Here is a 10401-nt window from a genome sequence, read left to right on the forward strand (position 1 = left end):
GCACACAGAATACTGATGTTCCCAACCCTGGTCCTGGAGGCACCCCAACACTGCACGTTTTGCATGTCTCCTTAATCAAACACCTGATTCAGGTCATCAGCTCATTAGTAGAGACTCCAAGACCTGAAACTGGTGTGTCAGAGAAAGGAGACATGCAAAATGTGCAGTGTTGGGGTGCCTCCAGGACCAGGGTTGGGAACCACTACTCTATAATACCGTAATACTGCACTCATGATATATCGATTAGCCACAAATTGGTATCAGCTAGATCAGTAACACAGCACAGAAAACACCATTTACTGAGTTGTTTACACAGCTACACAAATTAACTATATACCTGTCAATTTCCCAGCGCAAACAAACTTCAAGCATCATCACTGTCAATACTGCATAAAGATGCTGAAATATTAGCTGTAACACATCAGATATGATGCTGTGCTTCTATCTTCATCATGATGGTTTATTTTGAAACACACTGTGTGTGTTAGTGTCATGAAGAGTGTGTGTTTCTCCATGATGAGACATCTTTCAGTCTGGATGAGGACCTGCAATTCAGTCTGATTATTATTCATGTTAATAATACGGTGGATTGTTCAGTAATTCATTAATATTTTTGATCACACAGAAATAAGGTAATCCGAATGGAATGTAAAACTCACCACCATTAATGAAGTACTAGGATCTCATCTATCAAAATAAAAAGAGTAATTAGCTTAAAAATAGCATGCCATGACATGTATAGTGTGTTGTTCCGTAACTCACAGACCTGTTCATGTTGACTTGTAGTAAATGAATCCAGCAGCTGCCATGATGATTCCCAGCATCAGTCCAGCAGCTCCAGCAGTGAATAACAGCGGTGTATTCCACTCAAACTCAGGCAGAGGAGGGTCTGTGAGGAACACACATCACCCTATCATCACAGCATTTACTGTCTTACTGTCATTTATTGTTTTTTGTTTAGCAGGATGAGATTTAACATCTGGCCAGTTTCCATATTTTCTTTTATTGTGTGATGAATGCAATATATTGGTATGTCAGAGTCCTCTCTCTTACTCCAGTCATAGATCATGGGTTTGGTGAAGCCAGCGTGCTCCACCATACAGGAGATCTTCTCTCCAGTTTTGGGAGTGTACTCCAGCTGAGTGTGAATCTGGTGGTACCAGTCTCCGTTAGGCATCTTGTCAGTGGAGGTCACATCAGAAGTCACCACTACACCGTCCCTCAGCCAGGACACACTGATTTGCTCAGGGTAGAAGTCATACGCACTGCACATCAGCAGCGATGGATGTCTGCTGTCTCCCTGCTTCACTAAACTCAGCTTCACAACTGGAGCCACTGAACCAGGAGGAGCCACAATTACATCTTACAATAAATATTACCATTACACCATTTAAAATGTGCTTGATATTAGATAAATATTTTCCTTTAAAAATTATATAACTGTTTAAATGAAGAGTTCTGTGTGAGTCTTGTGTCACATACCTGCTTTATCATGGATAGCTGTTTTGAACAGTTCAGCATTAGGTTTACAGAATGTTTCAACTTCAGCCTTTAATTGCTGTATGATTGCTGGATCTTTGTTCCACATCTCTGCAGTTCTCACTCCAAACTCAGTAAACCCCACAAACTCCCCCACAGTGCTGTTGAACTGTACGTACAGATACTTATTGAAGTAATAGCCATCCAAGAACACCATGTCACTGAAATCACTGGAGCTGTAGATGCACTGTGGCCAACGATAGTTATAATATCCATTAGCTGAAAAACAATCAAACAAAAACACAAGCACTTGAACACATCAGCCAGTTGTTGTTATTAATGGGATGTCCTTTCTAAATCAACATGTCACGTTCATATTATTAAAATATATGTACCTCTACTTTACTACATTGGAGGGTCCACTAACAGAACCATCATAACTAACAGCGTTTAAGAAAAAGTTGCTGTTAAATCTTACCAACACTGTTAAATACCAAAAACACCAATATATCCTCACTAGCACTACTACTGTAATAATGCTCATTTCTTCAGTGTCAGTTAGTGTAGCCCATTTCTCTCACCTGCGCCGGTGAATACAGACAGCAGGAGAATGTGATGGAGACTCCAGAGCTTTGGCACGGACATGTTCACTCGCTCTATCACAACTGAGAGCAGACAGTACTCTGTTCATGATCAAGAGATGAGGGTCTAAAACAACTGTCCAATCAGACACTGTTTGCTTATGTGTCACGTGTTGCTAAGTAATATCCTGCTTTCATTTTAAAATCTCACTTCAAAAAATGTAAATAATGGTTAGATTAAACACAATTACTTTTTAATTTACATTCCTGAAAAAACCTGCAAGCTTCCAAAAACCTCTCCAATTTTAGAGACAAACACTTTTCTATTTTTTTTTTTAATCCACGATAACACTTCATAATAACTATCATTATTAAATCATTAGAATGTGACCAGGAAAGGGTCCTAGAGGAACATTTAGTTGTCTGGGAACCGCACTGGTAACTAGTTCCTGTAACTGAGTTTCTATTACTACCACTTCCCTTTTAGACACACAATCGTGAACTTCCCTAAGCACTTACTCTCAGGTGAATCCTGCTGCCATTCTGAAGTGTGTTACTCTTCGTGAAGTGGACGAGGGAAGTTTATATGGACAGAGCCTCGACCCCTCGATCTTGACTGAGAAAGTGAGTGTTTCATATGCACACTGCAGGCTGATCCATAGACCACAATGCAACATGATTATGACGTCACCGCAGATTGTGTTTAATTTACCCCCAACCCAAACAACTCTATAATACATTAATTATTTTCTTAAATATTTAAAACAGCCCAGACATACCTATTAGGGATGGTAATATTCACCAAATCACATCGGTGCATAAAAGTTAACGATGCAATGCATCAATTTATAAAAGTGTGCATCGGATACAAGTCAGCATTTGTATGGCGATGCATTGTTTTTAACATTTGCATCGGTAAAAACTAGTTTATTTATATGTAATTATTATACAGTATTTTCTACGTAGATTGATTTCTTCTCTCGAAGCTGTTTCTCAAGCACGTTCTCTCATCCTCGCTGCTGCTGCGTGAATATGATGCATCTCAACACTACAGAGACCGAGGCGTGTCCTGAGAGTCACATAGATCATATATTAACATGGCAGAGGTAGAGCTGCATCTTCCACCAAATAACTGCAAATCCAGAGTTTGGAATAACTTTGGGTTTAATAAGAGAGATGGAGATTTTGATAAAACTCATGCAATTTGTAAAATATGTCATGCTGCTATAAAATATACATGCAGTACGACTAACAACACACTTGAAGCGCAGACACATTGTCAGTGCAGATAATGTGGAATCGCATAGCATCATAATTTTTCCATTGATTGCATTGCATTGAATCACACTGTATCAAATCAATATATGGTAAAATAATGGTCTCCTTAAAAAAACAATTCGTATGCCCTGAGAACAGTGACTTTAACAATGTCATAATCAAGACTTCGCTCAATTGGCAATGCCGTGCCAATTTCTTGAGCTTTGCCTGTCAGACTGCATTGTAGGAACAATGCCCACATGTCCTTCGACCATCTACGCTTACCTGTTACCCGCTTAAAAGCAACAAAAGGGCCTTTCGCACCGCAGGAACCTTTTCATAGTACCAGAACTAATTGTGGAACTACCCACTTTAACGCTGCGCACAAATGACGACGCTGTCGACCGGCTTACGTCACTTCTTAGTACACACTGTCCGTGCGAATGCAACCCTTTAAATTGTACTGGGAAATAGTTCGCGCAAAATCGTCCCAGTACTTTAGTACTGTACATTTAGTTCTGGAACTAAAGCGGTGCGAAAGGCCCTAAAGTAAGCATCGACCTCAGACTCACAAAAAGGAGGTACGAGTTTGATATACTTACTAACGTCAAACTCAAGGTTTTCCTGATCAACACTTGCATTAACAGGCGGAATAGGAGAGGCAGTGGGAACAGAAGGAGGCCTGGAGCGTGGGACAGGAACAGGTTTCCTGCCCATCTCCCCAGCTTGCAAATCTAGACGCGCGGTTTAATTATTTTAAACGAATGGCCAGGACCGGATCATAATTGTTATTCTCAACAATATCTGTATCAGGAAGAATGTCCTCAGTCACGGCCTCTGCTGAAACTACAGGACGTTCTCCATCCTCAAGAGTCAAACTCCATTTCTATCACCACAGAGACCTTCCTCCCCACACAAAAAGCCAAAACACGCGATTAGAGAGAAAAGAGAAAAATGCTACTCACCGCAACAACTAAATTTGAAAAAAGTATGGGACGAGCCCCCACTTGTTACGTTCCCCCGAGCGTCCAGGGGTCAGAAGGGGAAGTAACAAAGAGAAGAAAAAAAAAAAAGTATAGAGGAAACGAAAAGCGAGAACACACTTCAATCCTCTGGCCCAGAATGAAGATGACACCAGTTGATATATATAAACAGAAATAATTTTATTTAAAAGACGGAAAAGAACAATGGGAGCAAAGGCTCAGGGGAAAGCAAGGCCTAAAATAACAAACAAAATAGTTCACTAACTAATTTAAGAAGGAGCTCTAACTAACCGTAAAGAAAAGAAAAGAAATAAACAGCCAAATTCCCTCACCTCCCTTGCTGTACAAAAACAGAGGCAAAAAGCAGTATAAAAAGAAAAAGGCACTCTCCCCCTACAGCATCCCTCTTAACACACAGGCTAGTATTTAAAATCACTCGAGACAAAAGAGCCACAAGACCTTTTACTCAATCTCAACCTGGAACAATATCCATTAACTGTGCATGCTGAAACTCAATTAGCCACTGCTAATACACAACCATTGTCTCTGCATGAAAAACAAGCACAAAGTTCAGTCTGAAGCAGGGGAGAAGTGTGTCTCCTCGCAAACTCAGTATCCTCTTGGGCACGCTCTCACAAACGAGCTACAGGTGATGGTGATTTGCCCTGAGGAGCAGCAGAGAGAGACAGAGCAAAAACAAACATGCCCACACCTTTGTTAACAACAATCAAACAAATTCAAGAACAATAATGGTATTACAAATAAATATACGTCCCTATGGGGCTCAGCTAGAATATTTTAAAGTCTGTATGAACCGGAAGCTGCTGCCGACTTTATTTCAGTATGGTGATGTATGGAAACGGAATATCAAGTAGAGAGCGGGTTTTATTTTTGCCCTCCTCCTCTCATCTTTTACTCGCAGAGCAGAAGCAAATAATCAGATTTTGATTAAAGATTACCAAGACAATTTTTTCAGTGGATTAACTTGCACAAATTAATTGTTTACTTTAAGACTAGCAATGCGCGAACAAAAGGAATATTGTACATTTTGATTTTATGCAGACATTAAACTTACGTGTGAAAGGGTTAATGTGCATTTGAATGCTTACAAATGTCATGAAGTGCTTAAAACTACTAACATTTGTAAATGTAAAAAAGTGCATTAGATGATATGTAAATCAATTTAATCAGATTAAACAACCAGTTAAATATAATATCTAAGCATTCAAATGCACATGAATAAATAAGCTGTTAATCAGTGTATAACATCTGATAACATAATTTGTAGGTTTTTCTAAAGTGACTGCTTTATATCACTGTAAAATACCCTTCTGCATGTCCCTCCCTTCGCAGTCCCTGCACGCTTTATTTATAACAGCTTTCTATTAATAAAACTTTATAAAAGTGAAAGTTTCTGAAACATGTTTAATTTTTATTGGCATAATTTTAAGTACCAAAAATTTAACATTTCAGTTCATGACAAAATCACCTACATTTAGCATGAAGGTAGCAAAAGTGTCTTATTTTTATTATTAAGTAAGATTCCGATTTCTTTAGATTACTTCTGATGAACTGCACATGTACTGTCTTCAGAATCCTGGAGAAACTGTCTTTGATTGGGTCCACTGCATTAAATGTTTGATGTTTTTGGCCATGTCTGGCATGTCGGTCGTAGTTGCTTTAATGAGGAAGAAGAGTCCAGTAGTGACTCCCAGCAGCCCCAGAGTCAATCCCACTCCACAGAAGAGCGCCGGACCCAGGCTGGGCAGGACAGCAGCCGCCTCCGGGATGCCTGGGGATTAGAAGTATATGTTATATGAGCAATATCACTCTCGTACTCGAGCGATATCGGTATCCGGAGAGCCGGTATCGCTCGAGTACGAGAGTGATATTGCGTTTATACAACAGTTCGATGGAACATGTGTGTAATTAAACAAGAAACAACGGAGTGCCTAATAAAACCCTCTTTTGTGCAGAATGCCTTCCTTCCGCCACGGATTCAAAGCTCAAGTTGACAGTTAAACAGCCTTCCTTCCGCCACGAATTCAAAGCTCAAGTTGACAGTTAAACATGCGTCACTTTTAGAATTCGTATCAAGGGCATGTGCTGCTTCAGTTAGGTTATTAGTGAGAAATAATGAGGTTATAAGAGAGAAACAATGCGGCAAGATGTGCATCCAAATGAGAGAGCGAGAGACAGCGAAGCTAGACGTTTCTTCTTATATTAACTAACATACTCTACGATTAGCTCAGTGAATAATTAAAAAAAAACATAGACCCGGCTAGAACAAGCGGAGTGATACAAAATTGTGAAAGGGCGTTCCTGTAGCGATACCAGTACAATATCTCACAGTTCTCAACCAATCAGATTTGAGAACCAGAATCAACTGTTGTATAAATTAATTCAGTGTATGAATGTGAATGTGAGAACAGCTGCTGAGCAGATGCACTTTCACTCTAACAATCCTCTCAGCGCATGCTATTTCATTTGTCACAGAATCAATGCTGCTGTTTTTAAATCAACTCATTTGATTCTCTTTGTAAACGGCTCTTACTCCATATTCTGGTCTGCGGTTGGCCCAGGAGCGCTCGGTGATTCACTGTGCAGCTGTAAACGTCTCCATCTTCAGGAGTGATCTTCAGGGAGGAGAACACGAGGAAGGATCCGTCGCTCCTCGTCCGGTACTGACTCAGACTCACGTCTTCTGTCACAATCACATTGTTCTTAGCCCATGAGACGCTGACAGGTGGAGGAAAGAAGCCTGTCACGTGACAGATGAGTGTGTTTTCAACAGCCAGCTGCACATCGTTCCTCGAATAGATGAACGTCTCAGGAGGGTCTGTGAATACACATAACTGTGTTGAACTCTGCAGCAGTACATCTGACCTCATTCAAATGAAATGCGTGCTTAAGAACACTGATATCATCATACATGTTTAATACAATTGCAAGCCAAAACTCATGGTTAACCAAAATATTGAAAACACTGCATGCATAATGTTGTATTACAAATTTATAAAATCTTAAATCTAGGTTCCAATGTAATAGAATATATACTGAAAAAGTTATGTAAAGGATGACCTTTCTAAGGAGATCAAATCAAGAAGCCCAGGTGTCTGAGATAATGACCTTTTGTCTTTATCCTCTTCCTGACCATCTGGCTTTTTAAGCTCAAAGCACAGCTGTACCTTTGTCTCTGTGATAATGCGAAAGTATGGCGATACTGTCAGACTGATTGGATCAGCACCTATGCATTGAATGACACTGTTATACTGATGAGATCAAGGCTGGGAAAATGCCTGTGTCGGGCTGATTCCTGTACTTCATTTGCCTGGGTAACATCACGAACACTCTCGCTTCACACAAGATAACGATCTTACAGAACAGAGTGGCCTTGGATTACATTCTTGCAAAGCAAGGGGGAGCATGCACCATTATCGGACCTGAGTGCTGCACCGGGTTCACGGACCCTAGCTGCATGTTTTTTTCTGTGTCAACATGCCGTTCGTCACTACAGACGATCAACACAGAGCAAGTGCAATGTGCCTGTAACGATCACAGGTTACAAGAATTAACTTTTAAGTGTCTAAATTTGTATTTTGTGAGAGTTATTAGAACTCTCAAAGGGGGAACTGTTGTATTACAAATGTATAAAATGTTAAATCTAGGTTCCAATGTAATAGAATATATACTGAAAAAGTTATGTACCTTGTGTTTTACATTTTGAGGTAAAAAAAGGATGACCTTTCTAAGGAGATCAAATCAAGAAGCCCAGGTGTCTGAGATAATGACCTTTTGTCTTTATCCGCTTCCTGACCATCTGGCTTTTTAAGCTCAAAGCACAGCTGTACCTTTGTCTCTGTGATAATGCGAAAGTATAGCGATACTGTCAGACTGATTGGATCAGCACCTATGCATTGAATGACACTGTTATACTGATGAGATCAAGGTTGGGAAAATGCCTGTGTCGGGCTGATTCCTGTACTTCATTTGCATGCTATGGGTTAGATTGTCTCCACCTCTACGGAATGTATCCCGCCCCCTTAAAATGTATATAAACTACAATGTATCACTACGTTAGTCAGACTTGGATTACTGCAGCGACGCTCGAGTCCTCAATAAAGAGTGACTTCTGTATGAAACATATCCCAACGTCTCCTGGTCTCTGCTTCGACGAGAAAAAAGTTTCCAACAATAACATGTAGCTCATTTACTTTCTGTTAAAGAAATGCATTACTGTAAAACTGTACTTCACAGTGCAAATTCATGTCATACCCATTTCCTCTGGTGGACTCTCGTAAGCTTTAATGAGTACAGCCATGTTTTGTTTGCATACTTCTTGCTCTGCAACACTTTCTTCATAATATCCTGGAAAGCTCATAGGATCTGCGAAATCAGGTAATGTAACTACTCCTGTCTTCTTATTAAAGTCAGCATGCCACGCCTCCTCTCCGTTAGATCCAGTCATAGACTCTTTCTCTGTTTCAGAACATCCAGTGATTGAGAAATCCTTATGCTCTACTGAAACGGAAGAAGCATCAACAGATAAATGAGAAACTCACAGAGTCCCAGACAAATTAACTGCATATCAGATATAACTAATGTGTTTTGGGAATTAACAGAATTTTTTTTTCTTTTGTCAATTATTTAAAGCACCAGCCATTTCTAAATGTGAAGATGTTCTATACAGGTGTTAACACCCAATATGCTAAATGACCACTTATAGTCAACCACTGACCAGTCAAACAGCTGATGACTAGTTAACTACCAAACCTAACATGGTGATCGAAGTAAATATACAACAGGGTTACACTTTATTTTAAGGTGTCCTTGTTACAGTGTAATTATACAATTAAGTACTGAGTAATAATAATAAACTACATGCACTTACTATATGGTTAAGATTAGTGTTATGATTAGGGTTACCTGCATGTAATTATGCTTTTTCTTTAATTATTATAATCGTAAATACATGTAACAAGGACACTTTAAAATAAAGTGTTGCCAAAAAGTGCATTTAGAAATCTTTTGTAACAATGTACACCACCATTCAAAAGTTTGGGGTCACTATTTACTATTTTCTTTTTTAAATAAATTTATACTTTTTTATTCAGCAAGAATGAGTTGGATTAATAAAAAGTGATAGTAAAGATTTGCACAGTTAGGAAAGATTTCTATTTTGAATAAATGCTTTTAGACTTAGAAAGTACCACAGGTTTCATTAAAATATTAAGCAGCAATCAACATCAATAAACATCAATAAATCAGCATATCCAGCTCTTTCTTCCCATAAGAGCGAGCGCAGACATTTGTAAATGTAATGTGTCTTGCTTCCGGTGTCATCCGTGTCCCGCTATTTTTACAAAACCACTCATTTTGCTGCTTGATATTGAGAATTGCTGTGTCTTACCATATTATTTTAATGTATTGTCTTAATTATGAAGTGCAAGAGTTTTACTGCACGTGGTTATTGTTCTCGTTAATTCCCAACAGCGGCTACTGAACCTCTCTCGCACATAGGCTTACTTCTGCATTGAAGAATAAGGTGGATCAGAATGATTTCTGAAGATCATGTGACACTGAAGACTGGAGTAATGATTTATTACTAATTGTTTCTGTCTGCAATAGCCCTACTGTGCTGTAACAAGGTGTGGTAAATGGGCAATTCTGGTAACGCTGCCCTCTCATTCATTGATCTGCTAACCGTTATGCTCATGTGTCCTCTGATAATAATAGCTTTCTAGGATTAAACATTATTTGGATAATTGGTAAAAAACATAAAAAAAATCTCTTAATAGCCCTACTGTGTGTTAGACCTACCCGAAAAACTAAAAAGCAATTTATTTCATTTGTAGGCCTATCGTGATTTTTTTTATTTGTGCTATCATTAGTAATTAATTTATTTGTTCTTATTTTATTATTAACTGCTTAGCCTCCTTGTCATTTTTTATTCAATTCAAAGTTTTAAATCAAGCTATCTCGTGCTACTGCAACAAAATTACCCAGCTGTAAAATCAAAAATACACTGAGTGAGCAAAACTTTGTTTAATTACCATTATAACTAGCTATCTCACAATGTTTACATATGAATAAAAGCCTAC

General features: G+C 38.9%; 2 protein-coding genes across 4 annotated transcripts in view; both read right to left on the bottom strand.

The window, feature by feature from the left end:
- Window positions 1–206: 206 nt before the first annotated feature.
- LOC107669783 (H-2 class II histocompatibility antigen, I-E beta chain-like) lies at window positions 207–2142 on the bottom strand. Of its 3 annotated transcripts, none has more exons than XM_016462175.1 (6): window positions 2061–2142; window positions 1483–1758; window positions 1054–1335; window positions 767–889; window positions 660–687; window positions 207–545 (listed from the first exon to the last, which is right to left on the bottom strand). In XM_016462175.1, the coding sequence occupies exons 1-4, from the start codon at window positions 2122–2124 to the stop codon at window positions 771–773; spliced, it is 741 nt and encodes a 246-aa protein (XP_016317661.1). In that variant the 5' UTR covers window positions 2125–2142; the 3' UTR covers window positions 207–545; window positions 660–687; window positions 767–770. The 3 variants fall into 3 exon arrangements, with proteins under 3 accessions (XP_016317661.1, XP_016317662.1, XP_016317659.1); XM_016462176.1 differs by having other exon boundaries at window positions 207–557; XM_016462173.1 differs by having other exon boundaries at window positions 207–687.
- Window positions 2143–5878: 3736 nt separating this feature from the next.
- LOC107669782 (H-2 class II histocompatibility antigen, A-U alpha chain-like) overlaps window positions 5879–10401 on the bottom strand; it is an 11302-nt gene continuing 6779 nt past the window's right edge. Inside the window, exons 2-4 of the mRNA XM_016462172.1 lie at window positions 8576–8857; window positions 6855–7139; window positions 5879–6092 (exon numbers count right to left, since the gene is read on the bottom strand). Coding sequence (XP_016317658.1) covers window positions 5890–6092; window positions 6855–7139; window positions 8576–8857 — 770 coding nt within the window. The 3' untranslated portion in view covers window positions 5879–5889. The remainder of the gene's footprint in view (window positions 6093–6854; window positions 7140–8575; window positions 8858–10401) is intronic.

This window comes from Sinocyclocheilus anshuiensis, unplaced genomic scaffold, assembly GCF_001515605.1.
Source record: "Sinocyclocheilus anshuiensis isolate Anshui unplaced genomic scaffold, SAMN03320099.WGS_v1.1 scaffold889, whole genome shotgun sequence".
NCBI lineage: Eukaryota > Metazoa > Chordata > Actinopteri > Cypriniformes > Cyprinidae > Sinocyclocheilus > Sinocyclocheilus anshuiensis.